Raw genomic sequence first — 27,483 nt, forward strand, 5'->3', positions numbered from 1 at the left:
TTTTAATAAAATGATTTGTCACAATGTTTGGGAGCCAAAGGTAGATGTAAATAGAGCCACTGATTTTCAAAAGTTGTCCTTTATTTATTATTTAAAAACTGGCAGAATTCTTTCCTTTATTTGAATAGGGGAAGAAAAGATATCTTTGCTTATTCAGATGTCCATAATTCTTATCTCTGTTACCTTTTGGATACCAGCACTTAAATAATGTGTGGAAAGTAGCTGCATTTTCATTACTTTTATCTTCCATTGCTTTTGTTCTAAAGGCAATGTTAAAAACAAAAACAAAAACACTAAGAGTTCCCCCATTTAAATCAGTTCCCTGGGTGTGACGGGAGCCTGTGCAGTGAGCACAGGTATATAATAATAACCCAGAAGCCAGCATAACCTCTGTGAGTATTTGGTTTGGTTCTTGAAGAGTTAGTCTGCCTTTTAGGGGTGTATTTTATTTTTATTTTTAATTTGAGAAGAAGAAAAACAGATGCACACAGAAAGAGAGAGAGAGAGAGGGAGAAAGGGAGTGAGTGGGAGAGGGGTACCGACTGGTACACTCCCTCACATGCCTGCACTGAGCTGGGAATCATCTGCTGCCTCCTGGGGTATGCATTAGATGAAACAGGAGCCACGAGCCAGAGCAGGGAATTGAACCCTGGTTCTCTGACATGGGAGACCAGCGTTTTAACTGCTGAGGCCAAGCACCTTCTTCCTTCGGGTACATTTTTAAAGCTTGAGTCTTACTATTACAAGGTCGTGTGTTAAGCTTCTCTTCATTGTCTAGGTACAGGATTAGTATTCACACAATCCTAAGCTAAATTATAACCATTAATTAAGTTATCTCCATAATAATTAGTACTTGTGAGAACTGTTTCTGTAGCCTTGATTAAAGTCATGCTTTTATTTTCATAGAAAGCACCACTTAAATTTTAATAAATATATTTATTAATACTTGGCACTTGTGAAGCATTTATAATTAACAAAATAGGCATAGGATGCTTCAAAGTTTGTTAAATGTATATAAGATGTATGTGTAAGGATCAGGAAAATAGACAAGTAATGTTACAAAATATTAATCATGTTTATATTTGGATTTCAAGACCTTATATAGTAGGCTTTTTGTTTTATTTTAAAGATTCTACTTATTTGTTTGAGAGGCAGAGTTACAGACAGAGAGAGGGAAGGACAGAGAGAGAGTTGTTCTATCCTCTGGTTCTCTCCCCAAAGGGCTGCAACTGCCGGAGCTGGGCCCATCTGAAGCCAGGAGCCAGGAGTTTCCTAGGGGTCTCCTAGGCCAGTGCAGGGGCCCAAGCCACTGCTTTCCCAGGCCACAGCAGAGAGCTGGATTGAGGAGGAGCAGCCAGGACTAGAACCAGTGCCCACAGGGAGCCGGCGCTGCAGGTGGAGGCTTAGCCCACTTATACCACAGAGCCGGCTCTTACTTTAGGCTTTTTAAAAAAATACTTTCCGTGGAGCAGGTGTCTTGGCACAGTGTGTTAAGCTACCACTTGGGGTGCCCATATCCTGGCTACTATGCACTTCCAGTTCAACTTCCTTCTTGTGCCCGTGGAAGGCTTTGCAGATGATGACCCCAGTACCTGGATTGCTGCCACCGATATGGGAGAGCCAAATGGAGTTCCAGGCTCCTGGCTTTGGCCTGGCCCAGCCCTGGCTGCTGTGTGCATTTGATGAGTGAACCAGCAGATGGAAGACCTCTCTCTGTGTCACTCTGCTTTACAAATAAATAAATAAATCTTTAAAAAAGAAAAGATTTGGGGCCCGCACTATGGCATAGTGGGTAAAGCCGCCACCTGTAGTGCTGGCATCCCATATGGGCACTGGTTCAAGTCCTGGCTGCTCCACTTCCAATCCAGGTCTCTTCTATGGCTTGGGAAAGCAACAGAAGATGGCCCAAGTGTTTGGGCCCCTGCACCTGCATGGGAGACCTGGAAGAAGCTCCTGGGTTCAGATCAGCCCAGCTCCGGCTGTTGCAAGCAATTGAGGAGTGAACTAGTGGATGGAAGACCTCTCTCTCTCTCTCTCTCTCTCTCTCTCTCTCTCTGCCTCTCCTTCTCTCTCTGTGTAACTCTGACTTTCAAGTAAAAATAAAATAAATCTTTAAAAAATATGTATTTATTTATCTGAAAGGCAGACTTCGAGAAAGTGAGATGGATTTTCAATCCACTGGTCCACTCTGCAAGTGGCCACAACAGCAGGAGCTGAGCCAGTCCGAAGCCAGGAGCCATGGGCTTCCTCTGGGTCTCCCATGTAGAGGTAGGGGCCAAGCACTTGGGCCGTCCTCTGCTGCTTTCCCAGGTGCATTAGCAGGGAGCTGGATCAGAAATGGAACAGCGAGGCACCCAGCTGAACTGGCACCCAAAGGGCATGCTGGTGCCAAAGGTAATGGCTTTACCTGCCCCAACATAAATGAATCTTTAAACAATATATGTATTTTCCTGTTTTGGGACTATTACCTTGCAATATAAATACACAAACACATGCATATACAAATTGTGATTGAAAAATAAAATATTATTTTAAAAAAGCTGAATGCCATTCTGAGAAGCTCTTAGTGAGATACTCAAACCTCCGTGGACAAGAAGTGTCTGTACCTTGATTGTGGAGGGGAAAACCTCTTAGATGCGTTTGTCAGAAAATGGAGAGTTAGCCTCATAAGCTCATAATCTGCTTACGGCATTAGGAAGGCATTTGAGGTGATAATGACTGTGGAGGTCTTGTAGAGACGGGAAATTGGAGAGAACATCCCGGGAGAATCAAAGCAGGGCTGCAGGTCACCTTCTGGAATCCTGGCAAACAGGGCTTTTGTTTACGTGCTGTTTACTGACTGACATTTTTTTCATTCGCCGTGACGTTAGCTATGTTCCAATCCATGGGAAGAGTATGCATTCTTACATCTTAGACTGCGTTATAGAACTAAAAATGTCAGTGAGAACAAGGTGCTATTTTTATTCACGGAAATACCAGCATCTGAGCATATTTGAGTAATACAGAGACAACTTACCAAACTGTCGACCCTTATATTTATTTGTTTTGGAGTTTGTGAAATATACCCGTATGCCTTAACTTACTTCGTTTTCAGACACTTCAGATTAAAGACATTCCCGTTTAGAATTGAGAGAACCATTGTAGCACCATGTGTTAGCTAGAGCTGGAATGAGAATGAGTTGATTCCCATTTTTTGCAACCTTGTCTGGATACCTTGAATGTGCCAGGTTCTGCCCTGAGGCCGAGGCCATGTGTCATTCCCACATCTTGTGCATCTGAACCTCACTGTCCCATGGTTGTCAGAGCTCCTTTCTTCTTGCACTTGACTGAGTTGGACACACCCTGTGATCTCCAAAGGGTGGCCACAAGGTGCTCTGACCTCTGTGTGCCGAAACTCAACCTGATTGGCGTAAGCCGCACCCTGATGGAGGGGCCCTTGCTGCGCCTCTGTGACTGTAGCATCGTCACACGGCACCTCTGCCCGTCCAGCCACGCCTGCCTGACCGGAGCGTGTGAGGATGTCGGGTTTCTCATTCTTGGTCTCAGTCGTTCTGCTTCTGTGTGAGCTCACACACTAGGCTTGAAAGCAGGCCTGGAGCAGCATGAGAAAGCCAGGGGACCAGGCTGCTGCCTGCAGACCAGGGATTCAGGGATTGCCCCCACCAGGTGGGAGCCTCTGTTTCCAGGCAACAAGAGTCGGTTGCACTGAAAATACAAGAGGTACCGCCAGCGACCTTTCGGGAGTGAAGGAGGGACTAATGCTCTTCTCTTTCAAACTCCGGAAAAGCCTGTCTTGGGTTTCCTAAACCACCACCCGATAGAGAACCTTCCAGCTGCACGTGTGAAAAGGAAGTCTAGGCTAGGGTGCGTCCGGTCCAGCGGCGGCCGGCTGCTTTCCCAGCAGTTCAGCAGTTGATAGGCTAGTGGAAGAGGGCCTCTTTTGGCCTGAAGTTATTTCTAGTAACTGCCTTCTCCAGCTAAGGTGAACTGATAGCAAACTAAACACTCTCTCAGCCGCCTGCTGCCACCACATCTCAGTATTTAAAGAGGAGGGAAATAAATCTAAGACGTACTGAAATTTTTTGTGATTTTTTTCCATTGTCATTGTTAGCTTACCTTTATGTTCTGCTTATTAGTTTGCAGACCTAAAGCTGGGCCAACCTAGACCGTTGCGAAGCTGCCTGTTATGTTAGTTAATATAGTCTTTTATTGTACAGCTTTCTGTTTAAAGAGCAGAGAAAATCATACATGTGGCAAAACGGGGATGAAAGTAGATTTCATTCATTCACTCTGCAGCAGGTCTAAGCGAGCACCTCCTGATGTTCCTTCCGGACGTTGTTCTTGTGGTGCGCACAGCGGTGGATAAGGCAGGCAAGGGAGGGAATAGGTAGGTTCCATAACAGGAGGAGCAGAGGAACAGGTAGAAAACTGGAGAGTGATGTGGTGGCACATGGGCTTCGGGGGGAAGCGCTTAAGGGCTCAGATCTTCAACTTGAGCTAAAATATATCAACAAAAAGTTGATAGCCTGGTTCACTCCCCAAATGGCTGCAATGGCTGGGGACAGGTGAGGGCAAATCCAAGAACCAGGAACTCCATCTGGGTCTCTCACGCGGGTGCAGGGGTCCAAGGACTTGAGCCACCTTCCACTGCCTTCCCAGGCCACAGCAGAGAGCTGGGCCGGAAGCGGAGCAGCCGGGACTCAGACCAGCGCCCCTATGGGATGTCAGCCTCACAGACAGCAGCCTTCCCTGACGAGCCCCTCAGGAATGCCTTTGCAATAAGACAATAAAAATTTTAATAAACAAGCTTCAGTAAGCACCAGCATTAAGTATCTAGATTTAGGCAGAACCAGTAAGCGGAAGTAAGCCAAAAGGAAAATAGAGTTCTGGAGTCATTATTATTTATTCAATTATCAAAAAGTTCAGTTATTAAAAAAAATGGCTCATAAAACTATACCCATGGGGCCGGTGCTGTGGCACAGCAGGTTAATGCCCTGGCCTGAAGCGCTGGCATCCCATATGGACGCTGGTTCGAGACCTGGCTGCTCCACTTCAGATCCAGCTCTCTGGTCTGGCCTGGAAAAGCAGTAGAAGATGGCCCAAGTGCTTGGGCCCCTGCACCTGCATGGGAGACCCAGAGGAAGCTCCTGGCTCCTGGCTTTGGATCAGCACAGCTCCGCCCGTTGTGGTCTGTTGGGGAGTGAACCATTGTATGGAAGACCTCTCTCTCTTCCCACACACATACACTTCTCTGTAACTCTGCTTTTCAAATAAATCAATGAATACATCTTTTAAAAGAAAGATGTTACTGAAGAAAATATAACAAACTATAAAGAAAAAAAAAAACATGTCCCATTATCCAGATGAACATTTTGTTTCCTTTTAGGCTTTTTTCTGTGCATATATTTATTTCCAAGTGGTTATTATTTTTTATAGATTTATTTATTTATACCCAAGGCGGAATTACAGAGAGAGGGAGAGACACAGAGAGAATAAGAGCTCTTCCGTCTACTGGTTCTTTTTTTTTTTTTTTTTTTTTGAAAGGATGAGAGCATTTTTTTTTTGACAGGCAGAGTGGATAGTGAGAGAGAGAGACAGAGAGAAAGGTCTTCCTTTTGCCGTTGGTTCACCCTCCAATGGCCACCATGGCTGGCGCACTGCGGCCTGCGCACCGCACTGATCCGAAGCCAGGAGCCAGGTGCTTATCCTGGTCTCCCATGGGGTGCAGGGCCCAAGCACTTGGGCCATCCTCCACTGCCTTCCCGGGCCACAGCAGAGAGCTGGCCTGGAAGAGGGGCAACTGGGACAGAATCCGGCGCCCCGACCGGGACTAGAACCTGGTGTGCCAGCGCCGCTAGGTGGAGGATTAGCCTAGTGAGCCGCGGCGCCGGCCTACTGGTTCATTTTTAAAGAAGTAAATTTCACAAGCAGTAGTTTTCATAAGAATTCAGTAGTTAGCTCTTCACTTTTTCACAGCATTTTAAGGTGTCAGATCAGTTTCCTATTTTCTTCACTTGATCTGTTGCTAGTTCAAAATCCATCTTGAAAGACTCAAATGAAAGTCACAGATTAGTCCCAGAACTTAATTTTTTTTCTCCTTTTTTGGTGTCATTCTTTTCTCAGAACTGTAGCTATTCTCGGTACTATTCCAATCTTCAGGTAAAATTAATTAGACATGTTAGTTTGCTAATTAATTCTTAAACTGCTTCTATTTTATGGTAATTTATTTCTGCTTATAAAATGTCTTAACAGCTAGAAATGTTACTAATATCATCTAGAACTTTCTGGAACTAACTTAGATCTTACTATGGAAATATTTTTAGGAAAATGGAAATTCTTTTTCTAATATGTTTGTTCTGAGTGCAGGCGGAAATATAACGATGATTCTTGGTGATTGTTTTGCAGACCTCAAAGGAAGACCTCTTGCAGGCTGATTTTGAAGGTGCTTTGAAGTTCTTCAGAGTTCAGCTTCCAAAGAGATACAGGGCAGAGGAAAATGCGAGAAGATTGATGGAACAAGCTTGCAATATTAAAGTAAGGCACACGGTTTATGTACTATAGAGATGGAATTTGAATGCAGAGTAAGTTGGCGAACTATGTGAGGTTCTTTTTCCGTATGTTGCGGGTTTTGAATGTGTTTAAGGTAATATTGTATCTGAACTGGTCTGTCCCATTCTTGCAGACTTTTTTGTCAATGTAGTGTGCGTATAATCTCCTTAGTTTCTAGTAGAACACAGAGCGGAAGCTGTCAGGTTTAGATTGTAACCACAGATGGACATTTGTCTTCTGGGTGGGGCATGGGCTGCTGTGATAGTGGTTACCATGACAGCAAATTTAGTATTTACCTTTGGTCACCTGTTTTACAATTATTTAGAACGAAGCAGGAAAAACCTGCTTAGACAATAGTTTGATTTCTCTAAGGAACTTGTTGAGTCTTGATTTGCCACCCATTCCCTCTAAATATTTCTGAATACTTTGGTCCATGTCATATATCTAATTAAATTATATGAATTTTTAAAATTAATTCAAAATTGAAAATTCAGTCTAGAAACTTGGGGCATTGTGGTGAAGGAGAACTCTTTTAGAAGACTTAGAACCTATGTAATGATTTCAATTCTTACACATACTAGAGAATCTTCTCACCTAACCATGATACAAGGTTAAATTTGTCACCTAAATAAACAGATAAACAGGGCTTGTGCACCTTACCTGAATCAGACCATAAGTTAGCAACGTAAATGAGGAATTTCTTTCTTAAGTCAGAAGGTAATCAGTACTAGGGGAAGTCAGGGAAGTTAGATTGGTGGAGGAAGACATGTTCTGATTGCTATTACATAGCTGGGGTGGACCTCACTAGGAAGATGCAGGGGACAGAGGGTTAGCCGTGGAGATGTCTGGAGGAAGAACATTCCAGACACAGGCAGCAGCCAGCTCAAAGGCTTCAGACCGGCTCACCCTGGAGGCTTTGAGGAACAGGTAGAAGGCCGGCTGGTGTGGCTGGAGTGAAGTGTGAAATCGGAGCGGTAGGAGGGGAAGTTAGAACGGCACAGAAAGGCAGAGAAGGAAGGCCCCCGTAAGCGCTGAGGCTTCACCTTGGGTGAGGTGGGGAGCCCTTGCAGGGTTGTGAGCGAGGAAGTGATACCTAAGAAGGTAGGAGAAAGAGAGAGAGCAGACGGGAGGCTTTGTGGTGCACCCATTGTGAGACAGTGGTGGACTGAACACAGGCTGCTATCAGTGGAGATAGAGATGGTGTAGAGGCGGAAATGCTTAGAACCTGCGTGTACTTTGAAAGAGAACCAGTAAGATTCCATGATGTGTTGAATGTGGATGTGAAAGTGAAAAAAAAAAGAAAGAAAGAAAAGAGCCAGGGTGGTTCTACAGATTGTTAATGGAACAGCTAGAAGATCAGAGTTGCCGCTCACTTACTGTCAAGTGGTGGCCTCAGTGAGCAGTCCACAAAGACTTCTGACAGTCCCCACCCCCTTTGTGCCGCTGTCTTGGTGTAATGCCTTTGTCTTGAGTTGTGTCCTCTTCTAAGTAAGTTACAAATGTTGAAAGGTGTACCTGTAACTGAGCAGAAAAAAAATACTGTGTTTCAACTGAACTCTGTACTCAAAGAGATCATTTTCCACCGTTACCAAGAAAGATAGACTTCTGATGTCTTCATCAAAAATGCACACTCATTAGGGCCTTCAAGACTGGCTATCTAATTTGGCTGGGCAAAATGACTAAGCCTAAGCCACGTTTTGGTGGCCTTTCAAAGTGTATTCCAGCAAGCATGGTATCTTTGATTGACTTTCGTGGAAGGTGGGTTTGAAAGGAGGCTTCAGCCGGCTGATTTGTTCTGAGATGCAGAGAGTACAGAAACCAGGGAAATGCTCCAGGAATATGTAGAATAAAACATCATTGCTAAAAATAAAAGGGTAAAAACTCAAGAGATACAGGTAAGTTGCACAGTCAATGTTTTCAAGGGAAATTGGATATCATTGGCAAAACACTAAACAAATAACCTGGAAAAACAATCCAAAAATATGGAACTTTTAGAGAAAGGTAATTTGCGAGTTGATTTGCCTCAGAGGATGGAGGCAGCTAATAATTGTCAACCAAGTAATATGGGATCTGAGGGACACAGAAACACTGATAGTGCAAAACAGGTCACAATGTGATCAGAATAGACTGTTCATGTAAAGGAAGTGTTATGTGCATCCACAGTGACTTATTTGGACTTAAATAGATAGATATGAACATTTTTTAAAGTTTTAGTGAAGTTCCAATCATTTAAAATTTTCAATAATTTTAATAGTAACAGCTTTTTGAGGGGATTTTTGCGTTATCTAAGAAGAGTGCCTTGTGGTGTAGTGGGTAAAGCTGCTGCCTGCAGTGCCGGCATCCCATATGGGCACTGGTTCGAGTCCCAGCTGCTCCACTTCCTATCCAGCTCTCTGCTATGGCCTGGGAAAGCAGTAGAAGATGGCCCAAGTCCTTGGGCCCCTGCACCCGCGTGGGAGACCTGGAAGAAGCTCCTGGCTCCTGGCTGGGGATCACCTCAGCTCTGGCCATTGCGGCCATCTGGGGAGTGATCCGGTGTATGGAAGACCTCTCTCTCTGTCTCTGTCTCTCTCTCTCTCTCTCTCTGCCTCTCCTTCTCTCTCTGTGTAACTCTGCCTTTCAAATAAATAAATAAATCTTTTTTTTAAAAAAAGAGTGCCTTTCTCTTTATTTTTTAAAAAAGATTTATTTATCTGAAAGTCAGAATTACAGAGAGAGACACAGAGAGAGAGAAATCTTCCATCTGCTGGCTGACTTCCCAGATGGCCATAATGGTCAAGGCTAGGCCAGCATGAAGCCAGAAGCCAGGAGCTTCTTCTGGGTTTTCTACGTGGTGGCAGGGCCCAAGCACTTGAGCCATCCTCTGCTGCTTTTCCTAGGCCATTAGCAGGGAGCTATGTGGATTAGTAGTGAAGCAGCTGGGACTTGAACCAGCACCCATATGGGATGCTGGCACTACCGGCGTCAGCTTTGCCCACTAAGCCACAGCACCAGACCACAAGAGCCTTAGATATTTAAAACAGTGCCCAAGGGATACCATTTTGACTTAAGACACATGACTGGTTTGAGAAGAAGGAAGACAAGCAGTGTGGAGTATTTAGGGAATGTGCTGAGGCTAGAACGTGGGACTCCAGCCCAAAGGGTTACATTGTTTTTAATAGGGACCTATATTTTTTAAAATGTTTATGTATTTATTTATTTGAAAACAGAGACAGACAGATGGAGAGAGATCTTCCATGCAGTGGGCTTACTCCCCAGACACCTGCAACCACTGGGGCTGGGGCAAGCTGAAGCCAGGAGTCAGGGACTCCCTCCCGGTCTTCCATGTAGGTGGCAGGAACCCCAGTACTTGAACCATCATACAGCTTCCTGCGATGTCCCTCGCAGGCACCTGGACACCCCCACGGGGGAGGCAGGTGTCCTGAGCCATGTCTTACCTGCTGTGCTGGCGGCTCACCCCGAGACCTCCACGCTGACATCGCTTCGTACCGAGACCTCAGGCCAGAGGTACATGCGCACGTATCTGAGGACATTTCCCTGTGATGTATGAGGCACTCTGTTTTCTCTTGCACTCCGTTGCATTCTGTTTTATTTTAAACTCCTCTCCCCAAGAAAATATTTAAAAAAAAAAAAAAAAGCTGATTACAGCCCACTAACCCAATTTCACAGTGGCTTGCGATTTTGATAAAACACTGCGTCCTGTTCCACTGTCCTGCCGGCTTCGCCTTCCTCACTGGGACCCAGTGCAGCCAGGGAGGGGCTGTGAAAACGAGGTGTTGCAGAGAATAGTGACTGCGCGAAGTGTGAGCCGTCGCCCATGTCACAGTGGGCTGGGCCGGCAGCTGGACATGGAGGAGGTGATGGACTTACAGACACGCTGTGTGTTAGACAGAAGTGGACTGCGGGCGTGCAGGCGACAGAAAAATTGAACTCAGAATTGCTTAATCTATAGCTTGTTTAAGCTTAAGGCTAGAATAAACATTTTAATGAGCATTTGAAAGATTTTTAATTATCTGCCACAGTTGGTGTCGTCTGCAGTTCTGTCTCCTCTGAATAGACGTGTTCACATGTAGTTACCCAACACGTGAATCATTGTCCTGTAACTTTAAGGAGCTGAGTGACGTGTGATTCCAGAGCACTGACTGCTCTCAAAACAGATGAGCAACAACTTGCTAGCCCCGTGTGGGGTCTGTTTCTCTGGGAGTACCAGCGAGATTGAGGAATAAAGCCTGTTAGATCAGGTAGTTTGAGTCTTCTAAAGCCTGCGGGACGTATCGTTGGGTGGGTGGCCCTGTGCTGCTAATTTAGTTCATGTGATTTTATGTTATTTTGATATCTTCTCCTATGGTTTATTTTTGTGTATTATTATTTTTTAATTTCAGGGTTCTGATTTTTCTTACAGTGGCATATACATATATATAATATATATAGTTTCTTTTTTATGATTTGTTTATTTATTTGAAAATCAGAGTTACACAGAGAGAAAAGGCAGAGAGAGAGAGAGGTCTTCCATCCACTGGTTCACTCCCCAATTGGCCACAACAGCCACAGGAGCGTCGATCCAAAGCCAGGAGCCAGGAGCTTCTTCCAGGTCTTCCACGTGGGTGCAGGGGCCAAACATCTTGGGCCATCTTCCACTGCTTTCCCAGGCCACAGCAGAGAGCTCGCTCGGAAGTGGAGCAGCCGGGAGTTGAACCGGTACCCATATGGGATGCCAGCACTGCAGGCAGCAGCTTTACCTGCTATGCCACAGCACCGGCGCCATGCTCCTGTGGTTTAAAACCAGGCTAAAACCAGAAAATATGCTGATCCAGCAGACCTGACTTTGAGTAGTCATCTGATTATTTAATGTTGAAATTAATACCTAAATAAAAGAAACTTAAAGTACATGTTTTAACTATCCTGTGCTTATCCAGGGAGTCAGCTTGGATAGAGTGTCGCTATCCGGTTTTTACCTTACAGTTAAGAGTTTTGCTATTACAGAACTTTTTAAATTTGGAGTTTGACTACAGAGACCCTGAGTCACCAGAAACTTGAATTTCTTTGTCAGGGCTGAAGCCAGACACAGACATGAAGAATCCAATTAGTTAAGTCATTACCACGGCCTCCCAGTATCAACATTAGCAGGAGGCTGGAGTCAGGAGCTGGAACTGCGTAGCAAACACAGATACTCTGTGATTGGATGCAGACATTTTAACCAGTGTCCTAACCACTTGGCTGAATGCCCACCGATCCATTCAAATGCCTATGCATACACACTTTATAACTTGTTCTAATTATCTGCTTTTCTGTATAGTTTTATTTGATATCATTCACTTTGTGTTAGGCTAAACTGATGAAAGTACCACTCTTGTTGATCAAAAACTTTCAGGCATTAGATGTTGTATGATTTAATTCATACTTTATGCTTCTTTATCACTTAAATAGGTAATATGTAGATGATGAATTTCAGCATTCAAAGTTTCAGACAAATGGAATTCGTTTAGGTAACATTGCTCTGATAAAAATAAGAAAAGTGAACTGAAAGAATGAAGCATCTATTTCATTGAGTATTATCTATTTACCTTGTTCTGAGGTCATGTAATTTCCTGAGAATTGCACTCCAAAGACTAGAGAACAAGTCTATTTTTTATTAGGATTTTATTTATTTATTTGATAGGTAGAGTTACAGAGAGAGGGAGAGACAGAGAGAAAGGTCTTCCATCCTCTGGTTCATTCCCCAAATGGCTGCAACGGCGAGAACTGGACCGATCCGAAGCCAGGAGCTTCTTCTGGGTCTCCCACGTGGGTGCAGAAAGCCAAGCACTTGGGCCGACTTCTGCTGCTTTCTCAGGCCATTAGCAGGGAGCTGGATGGGAAGTGGAGTAGCCGGGACACAAACCGGCATCCATATGGGATGCCAGCGCTGCAGGCTGAAGCTTAGCCTACTATGCCCCAACGCTGGCCCCCAAGTCTATTTTTTGAAGTTGATTTTTATTTGGGATAATGTTACAAGTGTCACATTTATGATAGACTTAATTAGTAGCAAAGTTCATAAGCACATCATCCCAAATATTCTGTTGGTGTATCTTCATAATCAAGTGTTTTTAGATATAAATAACTTATTTTATTTGTTTTTTTTTTTTTTTTAGTAAAATAATTTGAGCAAAGTCTACCAGTAACATAAAAGACGGGATTTATAAAAGTGAGATCATTTATTGAATGACTAGAATATACCAAAAACTATACAAGAAGACCCATCAGAGAAAGTAAGAACCAGAGTGAAACCTGAATAATTACCAAGCATTAAGGAGAAAGGATGTTCCAGGCAGAGAATATGCAAAGGCCCATAGATAAGAAATTATGGGGACCAGCGCCGTGGTGCAATAGGTTAATCCTCCGCCTGCAGCGCCGCCATCCCATATGGGCGCTGGTTCTAGTCCTGGCTGCTCCTCTTCCAATCCAGCTCTCTGCTAAGGCCTGGGATAGCAGTAGAAGATGGTCCAAGTGCTTAGACCCCTGCATCCATGTGGGAGACCATGAAGAAGCGCCTGGCTCCTGGCTTGGGATCGACGCAGCTCCGGCCATTGCAGCAAGTTGGGGAGTGAACCCATGGAAGGAAGACCTTTGTCTCTTCCTCTCACTGTTTGTAACTCTACCTCTCAATTAAATAAATAAAATCTTTAAAAAAAAAAAAAAAAAGAAATTATGGAGCTATCCAGGACCTAAAGGTAGGGTACACAGAGGGAGAGGGAGAGGGAGTGAGGCCAATAGAAACAGTGGGAACAGGGGACATGAGCAGGAGCCAGACAGCTTGTGGAGAGCCACACAAGCAGTGGTAAGCAGTTTGCATTGGATCCTGAGGGCAGTGGTAGGCACTGGGGCTTTCAAATGAGAGAGAGAAATTGCCAAATTTATGCTTTAGGAAATTCATTGTGGCTTCGATGTGGAGAGTTCCTTGAAAGATAAAAGGTTAGATATTGATGACAGGTGATTTCAGGGGCTTTCACTGTAATCTAGATGAGTAACTAGAGTAATTGATGTGGGCTGGATTCCAGAGACATGCAAGAGATAGAATTCCCAGATCTTAGGGATTTAGCATGAACACTGGAGCAGAGGAAGAGAGCCGGTGATAACACAGTATTCTCACCTAGGCAACTTGCTATAAATCATAGTAAGAAAGAAAACACAGAACAGATAAGGATAGAAGAAAATGAGTTAAGTTTTGGGTATTTCAAGTTTGTGGTGCAGAGCCACGAACTCATACTCGAGTAAAGAGAAATATCCAATAGGCAGATATGTACTTTTTTTGAAAAGATTTATTTATTTTACTTGAAAGGCCGATTTACAGAGAGGGAGAGACAGAGAAAGAGGTCTTCCATCCGCTGATTCACTCCCCAAATGGCCACGACGGCTGGACCTGGGCCCGTCTGAAGCCTGGAGCCAGGAGCGTCTTCCAGGTCCCCCAGTGCCACGGGCTCAGGGGGCCCAGGGACTTGGGCCATCTTCCGCTGCTTTCCCATCACATCAGCAGGGAGCTGGATCACAAGTGGAACAGCTGGGACATGCCCACATGGGACGCTGGCACTGCAGGTGGCGGCTTTACCCACTCCGCCACGGTGCTGGCCCAAGGCAGGTAGATACTGAAGCGCCATGTGGGTGAAAAGTAGACATTTGGAAGTCATCAGCATTGAAACCCATGGGAGTTGGTGAGTTTCTTAGAGGAGTAAAGCAAATGAGTAGAGAGAAGGGTTAATGATAGGTTCAATAACAGATAAAAATGCGATGAGTAACGGAAGCTGGTGACACTGAGCAGGCAGGAAGAAACCCAGAAGAGGGTGAAATGCGAACACTAAGGGCACAGGTGTTTGCTTTCAAGGGGCCACGTCAGGTACTGAGGAGTGCAGAGTGGTCTTTGTGCACTATTAATGATCAAGTGATTCTTGACGACATTAGTGCGAGGGTCCAGCGGAGTGATGAGATGTGCAAGCCAATCATTCGAGGAATAAAAAGGAATGAGGACATGGAGAAGTGAATGAGGTGAAAATGACAAGGGGGAGAGGATGGGAAATGCAAGAGCGCGCAGCAGGCAGGGAAGAAGTCCGAGAGAGAGGTTAAGGGACATGCGGCTGCAGTGGGACTTCGGGAAGATGGGAAAGATGAGCCCTTGATACTAACAAAAATATTCATTAATCTTAATTTCTTTATTGACTGTCTCCTGTATGCTGGAAACTGTGCTAGATACAAGTAACAAGGGTTGAGCAAACGCCGACACGCTCTCTGGTCTCGTGGAATTCTTAGTTTTGTGAGGAGAATGCTAGTTAGGTAAGCACGTTAATACACCCGTACTTACAAAGTGTTCAAACAGCCCCTTTCTCCAGCGAGCGTTTAATTTTCCTCTTATTGTGGGCCCTTCCTTCTGATCTGCAGCTGGCATGGGCCGGCTCCCAGATATCAGTCCTGGCCACTCCCTCAACTTCAGTCGCTCCGTGTTGTCCCAGTTCTAAAACTCATCACTTTCCCGTCTCCGCACGCTGCACACCCTCCTTCTTCAGTCGAAAATGTTTTATAAGAGAGCGCTCCCTAGACCACGGAGTCCAAGGCTGTACCTCTGCTCCTGGCTCTTGCATGCCCTTCTGGGCACCCATCTCACATGAATGAATGAAGAAAGCGGGCAGTTACCTTATTTTAACCCTCCCTGAGGTTTTCCACTGTGAATGAAAAAAAGAACAGTGGGGCAGGCGGTGTTGTGTGGAGCAGCGCTATCCTGGGGGGAGGGCGGGGCGGAGGGAGGAAGGGAAAGAGACACCTCTCTCTGATTGGTAGTTTGGGTTTATTTCCATAACATAGGTACTCTCGCCTGGGCAAACTATTGCCTCCAAGTTTCTTTTTGTCCTTCCTTCCTCCTCCCTTCCCTTCCCTTCCCTTCCCTTCCCTTCCCTTCCCTTCCCTTCCCTTCCCTTCCCTTCCCTTCCCTTCCCTTCCCTTCCCTTCCCTTCCCTTCCCTTCCCTCTTTTTCTCTTTCTCTTTCTCTTTCTCTTTCTCTTTCTCTTTCTCTTTCTCTTTCTCTTTCTCTTTCTCTTTCTCTTTCTCTTTCTCTTTCTCTTTCTCTTTCTTTCAAAAGATGTATTTATTTATTTTAAAGGCAGAGTGGCAGAGGCAGAGAAAGAGAGAGAGGTTTACTCCCCTAATGGCCACAACTGCCGGAGCTGTGCTGAACCAAAGCCAGGAGCCAGGAGCTTCCTCCAGGTTTCCCACGCAGGTGCAGGAGCCCAAGGATTTGGGCCAAATTCTACCAAATTCCCAGGCCATAGCAGAGAGCAGGATCAGAAGTGGAGCAGCCGGGACTTGAACCAGCACCCATGTGGGATGCCAGCACTGCAGGCATCAGCTTTACCCGCTACGCCACAGTGCCAGCCCCACAGTCACTTCTCCCAGGCAGGTAATTGCCAACTCCATGTACCACTAAGTCACAGAGATGGGTCTAGTAGCAGGAGAGTGGTTGACATGACGGATAACAGAGTCTAACTGCTAAGAAAGAAAGGGAAAACGGGGACTGAGAGACTAAAATAAAAGGAGCTGAGAGAGGAGAACAAAGTTGTTGAACTCGATCAACAAAAAGAATTGTGGAAGAGAAGATTAAAGAATTTATTGGTTGTTACCCAAGGAAAAAACATCTTTTCTTCAAAACTCTTTTCTTTAAAATACACACACACACACACACACACAGACCATTTCTTTGAGAGAGGGAAAGAGAGAGGTATGGAGTTTCCATCTGCTGGTTCGCACCCCAAATGCCCACAACAGTCATGGCTGGACCAGGCTAAAGCCAGTAGCCAGGAACTCAATCCAGGAATCCTGTGGGTGGCAGGGATCCAAGCATCACCGGCTGCCTTCCAAGGTGTCCCGGCTGGAGTCAAGAACAGAACTGACATGGATGCAGGTGTCCCAATGCGTGTTCCAGTCAGTACACCAAATGCGTATTCACTAAATTTTTTTTTTTTAAATATTTAGTCTCGGTTGGGGCGCCAGATTCTGTCCCAGTTGCTCCTCTTCCAGGCCAGCTCTCTGCTGTGGCCCGGGAAGGCAGTAGAGGATGGCCCACGTGCTTGGGCCCTGCACCTGCATGGGAGACCAGGAAGAAGCTCCTGGCTCCTGGCTTCGGATCAGCACAGCGCCAGCCTTAGCGGCCATTTGGAAGGTGAACCAACGAAAGGAAGACCTTTCTCTCTGCCTCTCTCTCTCTCTTACTGTCTAACTCTGCCTGTCCAAAAAAAAAAAAAAAAAAAAAAGATTTATTTATTTATCTGAAAGGCAGAGTTTTATTTATCTGAAACGGAGAGGCAGAGGCAGATAGAGAAAGAGAGGTCGTCCGTCTACTGGTTCACTCCCCAGTTGGCTGCAACAGCTGGAGCTGTGCCGATCCAAAGCCAGAAGCCAGGCTCTTCTTCTGAGTCTCGCATGTGGATGTGGACGCAGGGGCCCGAGCACTTGGCCGTCTTCCACTGCTTTCCCAGGCCACGGCAGAGAGCTGGATCAGAAGTGGAGCAGCCAGGACTAGAACCGGCGCCCGTATGGGATGCCGGCCTAGGCGGCGACTTTACCCGCTACGCCACAGTGCCGGCCCCCTGATTTGTTATTTTTTAAATGCAGCTTTCTAACGTTAGAAGGTAATGCTGACCTGTGCTCACAGCTTTCAGTTAGCAGCAGCAAGGTTGTGTAAACTGCTCTTTTGGCCTCTGTGGTTTGCTTCTCTTTGTCCTGGTAACAGTGCCACCACCACTACCATTTTACTCGGATCCCATGGTCAAAAGCTCGAAATGCGCTGTAGGAGGAACACACAGAGGGGCAGAGGAATGAGAGTTGGGGCCTGAGAGGTGCCCTAGTGGCTCACGACGGAATCCTGATTCGGCATTTTCCTCCCACACACCGAAGTCTTACTACCGCATGACGGAGGGGCAGCTACCAGTGAGAGGGGCTACCAGTGAGAGGGGCTACCAGTGAGAGGGGCTACCAGTGAGAGGGGGCTACCAGTGAGAGGGGGCTACCAGTGAGAGGGGCTACCAGTGGGAGTGACTACCAGTGAGAGGTGACTACCAGTGAGAGGTGACTACCAGTGAGAGGTGACTACCAGTGAGAGGGGCTACCAGTGAGAGGAGGCTACCAGTGAGAGGGGGCTACCAGTGAGAGGTGACTACCAGTGAGAGGGGCTACCAGTGAGAGGGGGCTACCAGTGAGAGGGTTACCAGTGAGAGGGGCTACCAGTGAGAGGTGACTACCAGTGAGAGGTGACTACCAGTGAGAGGGGCTACCAGTGAGAGGGGCTACCAGTGAGAGGGGCTACCAGTGAGAGGTGACTACCAGTGAGAGGTGACTACCAGTGAGAGGTGACTACCAGTGAGAGGGGCTACCAGTGAGAGGGTTACCAGTGAGAGGGGCTACCAGTGAGAGGGAACTACCAGTGAGAGGGGCTACCAGTGAGAGGGAGCTACCAGTGAGAGGGGGCTACCAGTGAGAGGGGGCTACCAGTGAGAGGTGACTACCAGTGAGAGGGGCTACCAGTGAGAGGTGACTACCAGTGAGAGGGGCTACCAGTGAGAGGGGGCTACCAGTGAGAGGTGACTACCAGTGAGAGGTGACTACCAGTGAGAGGTGACTACCAGTGAGAGGGGCTACCAGTGAGAGGGGCTACCAGTGAGAGGTGACTACCAGTGAGAGGTGACTACCAGTGAGAGGGGCTACCAGTGAGAGGGGCTACCAGTGAGAGGGGCTACCAGTGAGAGGAGGCTACCAGTGAGAGGGGCTACCAGTGAGAGGAGGCTACCAGTGAGAGGGGCTACCAGTGAGCGTGCCTCAGCCAATTCTTCAGCGCTGCTTCTGCTCAGTTACCTATTTATTGTGCTGGGCAGTTTTTACCTCATAAATCATGTTTTTAATGGAAGAGTGATAAATTCTTGGTGTTTAATATTTTTCCACACCTCTATATTTGTGGATTTCAATTTGAAAATTACTTTCACACCAAAGTGAAACTTTAAGGAACATTTATGTTAAAAAGTAGTTTATCTCTGGGGCCGGTGCTATGGCGTGGTGGGTTAAGCCGCTGCATGCAGTGCTGGAATCCCATAAGTGCATTGGTTCAAGTCCCGGCTGCTCCACTTGCAACCCAGTTCCTGATAATGGCCATTCCACCCATCTGGGAAGTGAACCAGCAGATGGAAGATCTCCCCACCTCCTGTAATTCTGACTTTCAAGTAAATTAAAATAAATCTGTAAAAAATTTTATTTATTTATTTGAAAGAGTTACAGAAAGGGTGAAGTAGAGAGAGAGAGAGGGAGAGAGAGAGAGAGAAAGTCTTAGATTCACTAGTTCACTCCCCAGATGGCTACAATGGCCAGGGCTGGGCCAGGCCAAAGCCAGGAGCCAGGAGCTTTGTCTGGGTGTCCCCCATGGGTGCAGGTGAATTAGGAAGCTGGATGGGAAGTGGAGCAGCTGGGACTTGAACCAGCACCCATACGGGATGCTGACACTGCAGGTGGTGGCTTTACTCGCTACATGACAGTGCTGGTCTCAAATCTTAAAAAATAGATAAATGAAAGTAGTTTGCCTCTCGTGTCTTCAGACTGTTTGCTGTTTACTGCGGGCTGTGTTGCTGTAACAAGAATGCGCTCTCCTGGAGGCCTCCTCGGAATTAGCAGTAGGGCCACACAGAAGCTGTTGCCGCATCCATGGGTCTGAAATGAGTGCCCCAGCGGTTACGGAGCTTCCTGCTGATGCACACCTGGGAGGCAGCAGGTGATGGCTCACGTACTTGGGTTCCTGCCAGCTACACGGGACACCCACATGGAGTTTCCGGCTCCACCTGGCCTTTGGGGAGTGAGTTAGCACATGGAAGATTACTGTTTGTCTGCGTGTGTGTGTATATGTCTCTGTCTGCCTTTCAGATAAAGAAAGAAAGAAAATGAAAGCGTCTGCGCATTATGCACACCACTGGAAGGGCCTGTGGTGGATGAAGCCACAGGTTCCTTTCCTGTACAGTCTTCCTCACAGTGACCACCGCTAGCGGGGTATTTGCTGTAACGTCTCAAAATTCAGCCCTTTTTATTTTAAGATTGATTAATTGATTTGGAAGGCAGAGTTACAGAGAAAGAGGGAGAGGGGGGAGAGGCAGAGAGAGAGTGAGTGAGAGAGCTCTTCGGTCTGCTGGTTCACTCCGGAAGTGATCACAGCAGCCAGGACTGGGGCCAGGCCAAAGCCAGGAGCCAGGAGCTTCCTCCGGGTCTCCCCCGCGGGTGCAGGGCCCAAGCACTTGGGCCATCCTCCACTGCTTTCCCAGGCCACAGCAGAGAGCTGGATCAGAAGTGGAGCAGCCGGGACTCGAACCAGCACCCATATGGGACACTGGTAACCTGCTGTGTCATGATTCTGGCACCAAAACTCAGTTTTTATGGCTGTTCTTAATCAGCCGAAATATGTGGATCTCTTAAATTTATATTTACTGAGGTATTATTCATATTCTCATTTTTCCAACTCTTGGATCCATTTAGCATTTAGCTGGCAATGACGGAATGTAATACTCTGGAGAAGATAGTTATTTTACTATTGTGAGTTTTTCTCTCCTCCTGCCTTCCATACCCCCCATGTGAAAATGTTACAACACATAAATGACCAGAACAGCCCAAAAAAGATAGTGTTAACACATGCCTAACTCTTGTTTGTCAGGCTCTCTGAAGCTCCACTCAGAGGCAACAGACCAGCGAGGGCAGTTTTATTCCTTGCTGTAGTTAATACTTGTGATCAAATAGGGATTTTTTTTTCTCATTGCCAACTCCTCAGGCCTGGGCACTTCCCATTGCTGCCACCCATGGAAGGAGGGAGATTCCTTTCTCATCTACAATGCCTAGCCTTGCCTTTTCTCTTTTCTTTGCCTGAAATGCGTCCTACCCGAATCTTTCTGAGAAGTTCTTTCCAGTGCTTGTTTTTGTTCTTGTTGTTGTTGTTTGTTTCTTTAAGATTGCTGCCACGTGAGGGAACATTGGAAGAGGTGGTGAGGGGCGCGTCCCGGGGGGATGCTACGGCACTGCTTTGGCGCAGCTGCCACGTTTGGCACGCGCTCCCGCTGGGCTTCACCCTCTTGGAAGACACTGGTTAGCCTCGGTGGCTGCGCGCCCTGCAGCCCTGCAGCATTCCCTGTGTTGGACTGGTGTTTCTCACTAAGTTGTTTTCTGCAGAGCAGATGCTGTGAGATTCTTCTTCTCGCGTCTGCTCCCAGTTCTGTCTGTAGTTTTTGCCAGGGCTGCCACAGCAGAATACCCCAGTCTGGGAGGCTTAACCAACAGAAAGTAATGTTCTCATGTTTCTGGAGAGGGGGAGGCCAAGGTCAAGGTGTTGCAGGGTTGGCTTCTTCTGATGCCCTCTGGCCTTGGCTTATCGTCAGTCATCTCACCGTGACCCCACACAGCTGCTCCTCTGGCTGCGCTGTCTGTGTCCCAGTTGCTTTCCATAGGAGTACCAGCCGTGTTGGCTTGAGTCCAACCTGACCACCCCATTTTAACTTAGTTGCTTCTCTGATGACCCCATCTCCAATACGGTCACGTCCGGGTTTCTAGGGTGCAGGATTTCAGCATGTGACTCTGGGTGGGGGCGAGGGCACCATTCAGCCCATCGCGGGTTCTCCTCACAGTCAAGCGCATGCAGATTTCTCCTCAGTGTCCCTGAAGACGTTCTCTGCTGCACACGACTCTCGCTTGGCAGCTCTGACTGAACCTCCAGCATCTGGTACCACACGGCCGTCTCCTATTTTTGTCAGCATACCCGCGCCTTCCCTTTTTCTCCTGAACTCTCAGATTATCCACAAGATTTTGTTTTTTTCACAGTTCCATCCTCCACTTCCCTCAGCCCACTCTGTTGGCAAGGAATTTCCCTCGGCGCGCATGGTAGTCTGTGAAAAGTTCTGATTTACCTCGTGTGCCCTGTTCTGCGTGTGCCTGCCGCGTTAACTTCTCGGTGGTCCTACTTCCGGCTTCCGGCGAATCTTAGACACACTGCAACCTCCTGCCTTCCCCTCCTGTCCCGAAAGAGCGAGTTTGTGCGAGTGAGTCGTGTCTTAGCAGTGTCTAGCGGTGAAACAAGTCTATACTGTGGTAATAGAGCCTGGGGATTTCGAACGATATCATTGGAACACTGCGTAAGACACAGGGACTCGTTGTCTAGGATTATTTACACCAACCCTTTTACCCTAAAGTGTCTCACCACATTGTAGGGTGGCGCTTGTTTAGGAAGCAGAGGCTGACATTGTCCCCGGGAAGGAGAAGGGGTGGAGAAGGTTATGTTGAAGTCTGACTTAATGGGATCTTCTTTGAGCCTCCGGAATTCATGGTTTTGGGCCCCTGTTGTTGCTTGTCTGAACTGCTGTAGCTACATCATAGATGCTCTCTCTGCCCCCCTCCCCCCTTTTCAGATTTCTGTCTTTATTTGAAAGGCAGAGGAAGAGACAGAGACAGAGAGACAGAGACAGAGAGATCTTCCATCTGCTGGTTCACTCCTCAAATGACTGCAACAGCCAGATCTGGACCAGGCCAAAACCAGGAGCCAGGAACTCCATCCTGGTCGCCCCTGTGGGTAGCATCGCGAGTAGTGGCTTAACCTGTGGCAGTGTAACCTGCTGTGCCACAACCCCAGCCCCACTGTCTGTCCTCTTTAAGCTCCTGCTCTCACAAAGCAACCTTACCCTCTCACACCCCGGCTGAGAGAAGCTGGGGCTCCCTGCACCTGCAGGGTCACCCCACCCCGCTCAGCATGGCACGCTTCCCGTATTTCACACCAAGGTGCTGTGTGCTTGTCGCGTCCTGGCTCTTCTGCCGGGAGTGCCTCCCTCCGTGTGGCCTGGCAAGGGCGACGGCAAGGGCTCTGGAGGCAGACACATCTGCGCTTGAATTCTGGCTCTAGCCCCTACTGACCGGCTCTTCTGAGAGCGGTACCTCATCTCTTTGAGCGTGGGCCTCCTTGTCATGAGACAAGGCTGACACGGAGTATGGTAAGGATGAATTAAACTACGCACATCCTCCCGTGGGAAGCACTGGCTGAACTATTTATCACCCCCTTGTTGCGGCTCTGTGCCCAAGCAAACCGTATGCATCCCTGAAGACCCAGGTCCATGTCAGCCCCTCTGTGGACCTTTGCTGCCGGCTATCTGACCTGGCAGTCCCTCCACCAGAGCACCATGGCCAGGGCTTAAGAACGTGGCTTTCTGAAGTCGTGTTGGGACTCAGCGTTTGGCTGCTGCCCGTAATAGCTGTGTGGCCTCCGGCGAGTTACTTACACTGTCTTGACTTCCTTCAACTCTTCTGTAAAAAGGAGATAATGCCATCCAGGACACAGACTTGCTGTGAGGACTGAATAGTAAATATGGGTGAGGAACTTAGCACAGTGAGATACTTTGTGTAAAAAAAATGTTAGCATTGCTTCTGTAGTCATTTTTTAAAAATATTTATTTACTCGAGAGACAGAGTTACAGAGAGAGAGACAGAGAGACAGAAGAGGTCTTCCATCTGTTGGTTCATGCCCCAGATGGCTGCAATGGCTGGAGCTGAGCTGATCCAAAGCCAGGAGCCAAGACTTCTTCCCGGTCTGCCACGTGGAGGCAGGGATCCAAGCACCTGGGCCATCTTCCACTGCTTTTCCAGGCTGTGAGCAGAGAGCTGGATCGGAAGGGGAGCAGGCAGGAACCAGAGCCGGCTCAGCCTGCCCCGCCGCAGCGCTGGCCTTTCGGTAGTCATTTTGAGCCGGGTTCTCTCGAGGTCAGTTTCCCAGGGGAGTGACTCCACCCAGTTCCTCTCTAGATGGCGTCCACCCATCGTGGTGCACAGAGTCAACAATAAGTCCATCTACTCTTTGCATGTATTCAGTTAACAAATCCCACCCATAAACAATAAATATTGGGCTTTAAATTCTGCCTCCAAATACTTCCAGAAGTAAGCGGGAAAATCCTTCTTTGTCAGACTGAATGGTGTTCTGGATTGTTTCCTAATGAGGAGTGAAATCGGTTTGACTTCTGCTCTTAGAGTGGTGTCTAGGGGCTGACCTTGTGCAGTGGGTTAGGCTGCTTCGTGGGATTGTGCTTTATCTACTCTGCTTCCAACCCTGTGAGTGCTGCTTCAAGTCCTGGCTGCTCCACTTCCAGTCAGGCGCTCTACTGATGTGCCTGAGAAGCAGCGAATGATGGCTCAAGGCTGCAAGTCCCTGCCTCCTCCATGGGAGACCCGGGTCGAGTTCTGGGACCCTGGCTTCGGCCTAATCCAGCCTCAGAAGTTACAGCCATTTGAGAAACAAATGAGCTTGTTTTCTTTCTCCCTCTCTCCCTTCAAAGAAAGGTGTTTGTTTGTTTGGAAGTTACAGAGAGGAAGCGGGGCGGAGGGGATCTTCTGTCTGCGGTTCACTCCCCAGCTAGCCACAATAATTGGGGCTGGGCCAGGCCAAAACCAGGAGCCAGGAGCTTCATTCAGATCTCCCATGTGGATGCAGGGGCCCAAGCACTTGGGACATCTACTGCAGCTCTTCCCAGGCCATTAGCAGGGAGCTGGATCAGAAGTGGAGCAGCCAGGACCCCAGCTGGCACCCATATGTTATACCAGTGTTGCAGGTGGTAGCTTAATCTACTGTGCTTACAACACCGGCCCCTATATTTACTTATTTATTTTATTTGAAAGACAGAGAGACAGATAATAAAAATCTCTCATGTCTGGTCACTCTGCAAATGCCTACAACAGGCTAAAGCTGGGGGTGGGGTGGGGAATTCAACTCAGATCTCCCAGGTGAGTGGCAAGAACCCAACTACTTGGGACATCACCGTTAGTTCTTCTGCTAGTATCTCCTTGACTCCCTCATGTGGCAGGTGCAGCGATGGGATGGCGCAGAGCAGGGCCTCTCTCTCCATTCGCTTTTTCATGGTCAGCTTCTTCACAGCATGAGAGTTTCAGGTTTTCAGCCGGCAAGACCCAGTGCGCAAATATTCATCACATTGTCAGTGTCCCATTGTCCAGAGCAAATCACAGGGCTGTGAGTCAGCGTGAGAACACAGCATACAAAGGAAATGAATGCAGCAGGCTTGATCGAAAGGCATTTCCTACAATGATCTACCACGTATGTGTATAGCAAGTTCATGTTTCAGTGCGTCAAAAATCACCAACTTAGCTTCTGAGGAGTAGTCTGAAAGTCTGATGTGCAAGGGAAATTTCCCTGTCATTTAATACAATTTTGCTTTTATTTTTGAATACTTTTTTTTTTTAAAAATATTTATTTGAAAAGCAGAGAAAGAGAGAGAGAGATAGAGAGAGAAATCTTCCATTTTCTGTCTCACTCCCCAAATGACTGCAGTAGCTGGGGCTTGGCCAGGCTGAAGGCAGGAGCCAGGAACTCCATCCTGGGCTCCCACATGGGTGCAGGAACTCAAGTGAGCCCTCACCTGCTGCCTCCAAGGGGCATTGGCAGAGAGCCAGATCAGAAGAGGAGTAGCCGGGACTTGAACTGATGCACTGAAGTGGGCTATAGACATGCCAAGTGGTGGCTGAACCTGCTGTGCCACGACACTCATCCATGTACTCATATCCTTTTGTGCAATTTGAATGTTTTCTTCACTGTGCTATTACTGTTAAATTAAAAAATAAAATAAAACCTTCACTAAATGTTTCAAAGAGTGAACCTGGTATCCACTTAGGTTCCCTGACAGCAGAATTGCTGATAAGACTAGAGTGGAGATCCTCTGATCACAAGGAACATTACCTATGATACTGAATTTTTCATGCCTCAGAAACTTGGGTTTCCAGAGTTCAGAGGAGGATCAAACATTTTAAAGTCTTCACCCTTGCGGTTATGTGAATTTATAGAGGATTCGAGGAAAAATCCAAATTAAGTATTTATGTAACTTTATTTTATTCTCACAGGGTTTTGTATCTTCCAGTTGTGTGGTGGACAATCTGTTGAGCAACGCTCACTCTAAAAGAACAGTTTAGACAGCAGAGTCAGTTGGGGAAGGAAAGAATACATTTGTCAAAATGACGCTAAGTCAGTAGTGCATGAGAACGTGGCAATGAGATTTAGAAACTAAGCTGAACCTCCTCAAACATCTACTTTCTTTTTTTAAGATTTTATTTATTTGAGAGGCAGAGTTACAGAGAGAGACAGACAGACAGACAGACAGAAAGGTCTTTAATCTGTTGGTTTACTCCCCAAATGGCCGCAATGGCTGAAGCTGATCCAATCTGAAGCCAGGAGCCAGGAGCTTCCCCCAGGTCTCCCACATGGGTGCAGGGGCCTAAGCAGTTGGACCATCTTCCACTGCTTTCCCAGGCCATAGCTGAGTGCTGGACTGGGAGAGAAGCAGCCGGGATGCGAATCAGCACGCACAGGGGACGCCAGTGCCACAGGCCAAGGCTCAGCCTACTATGCCATGGCACCGGCCCCAGACAGCTGCTTGCTTGATTAAGACAGAGTTGCAGCTGACCTTGACATTCACGTGTTCTGATTCCAATAGGAATTTGAGGTTGAATATCACAAGATATTTCAGAGAAGGGTCCCAAATTTTTTCTGAGGAAAAGGATGAGTTCATGCCATTCTGTTTGTTAAATTAATTAATTTCTTCAAAACAAGAAAAGTATCCCAATTTTTTTTCTGAGGATAAGGGTGAAATCACATTGTTTCCTTTTTAATTAATTTTGAAGCAATGTTTGATAAAAATATATTTGGAGCAGTACTGATACAGGCATTTTGTTTTTGCTTTTTATTTTTTATTTTTTTTTAGCTGCCACTTATAAGGGAGAACATGTGGAATTTGTCTTCTGTGTCTAGCTTGTTTCACCAGCATAATGTCCTCCAGTTGCATCCATTCTGTTGCAAATGGGAGAATTTCATTCTTGTTCATGGCTGAATAATATTCCGTTGTGTAGATATACCACATCTTCTTTATCCATTCATCTGATGATGAACATCTGAGTTAGTCTGTGTTGTGGCTATTGTGAGCAGTGCTGCTATGAACATGGAGGTATCTCTGATACAGTGCGTTCATGTCATGTGGGTATATGCCCAGTAGTGGGATCGCTGGATCATATGGCAAGTCTGTTTCTAGCTTTGTAAATCTCCATACTGTTTCCCACAGGGGATGCACTGATGTACATTCCCACCAGCAGTGTGTAAGTGTTCCCCTTTCTCCACATCCTCCCCAGCATGTGTTACTGTCTTTTGGATAACAGCCATTCTGACGGAAGTGATACCTTCCTGTGTGTGTGTGTGTGTGTGTGTGTGTGTGTTTAAGATTTCTTTATTTATTTGAAAGAGTTAGAGAGAAGAAGAGACAGAGACAGGGAAATCTTCTATCCACTGGTTCACTTCCCAGATGGCTGTAACAGTCAGCACTGGGCCAGGCTGAAGCCAGGAGCCAGGAGCTTCCTGCAGGTCTCCCACGTGGGTGGTAGGAGCCCAAACACGTGGGCTATCTTGTGCTGCTTTTCCCAGGCCATTAGCAAGGTGCCGGATTGGAAGTGGTGCAGCCGGGACATGGACCGACACCCATATGGGATGCTGGCATTGCAGGTGGTGGCTTTTCCCACCATACCACAGTGCTGGCCTCTCTTACTGTGGTTTTAGTTTGTATTTCCCTGATGGTGTTAGAGTCGAGAAACATCCACCGCCCCAGGAACGGCTCCAAGAGACTTACTCTCTCATGCAGTTTGGCAAGGGGTTCATTGAACCAGCATACTGGGGCTCCCTGAACAGAGAAGCCCCGAGAAGTAGAGGGTTGGGGTTTTTATACACGTTTAGACAAAGAAAATCAATCATTGTATAGATCAAACAGTCGGTACAGAGTAAACAATTGATACAAGTTAAGTGATTTTACAATCAGTTGATTTATGAATACAGGGAGTACAGGATATCGAGTAAGAGCTTGATTAGACATCAGAGAA

General features: G+C 46.9%; 1 protein-coding gene across 8 annotated transcripts in view; it reads left to right on the top strand.

The window, feature by feature from the left end:
- The window catches only part of RABGAP1L (RAB GTPase activating protein 1 like), a 788,382-nt gene that overhangs the window by 640,849 nt on the left and 120,050 nt on the right, over nt 1-27,483 (top strand). For all 8 annotated transcript variants that reach the window (XM_070077152.2, XM_070077147.2, XM_089299425.1 and 5 more), the window contains one exon: nt 6,406-6,534. In XM_070077152.2, the coding sequence (XP_069933253.1) occupies nt 6,406-6,534 (129 nt within the window). The remainder of the gene's footprint in view (nt 1-6,405; nt 6,535-27,483) is intronic.

Source organism: Oryctolagus cuniculus, chromosome 7, assembly GCF_051225735.1.
Source record: "Oryctolagus cuniculus isolate XC-2025 breed Fujian yellow rabbit chromosome 7, ASM5122573v1, whole genome shotgun sequence".
In the NCBI taxonomy this organism is placed as follows: domain Eukaryota; kingdom Metazoa; phylum Chordata; class Mammalia; order Lagomorpha; family Leporidae; genus Oryctolagus; species Oryctolagus cuniculus.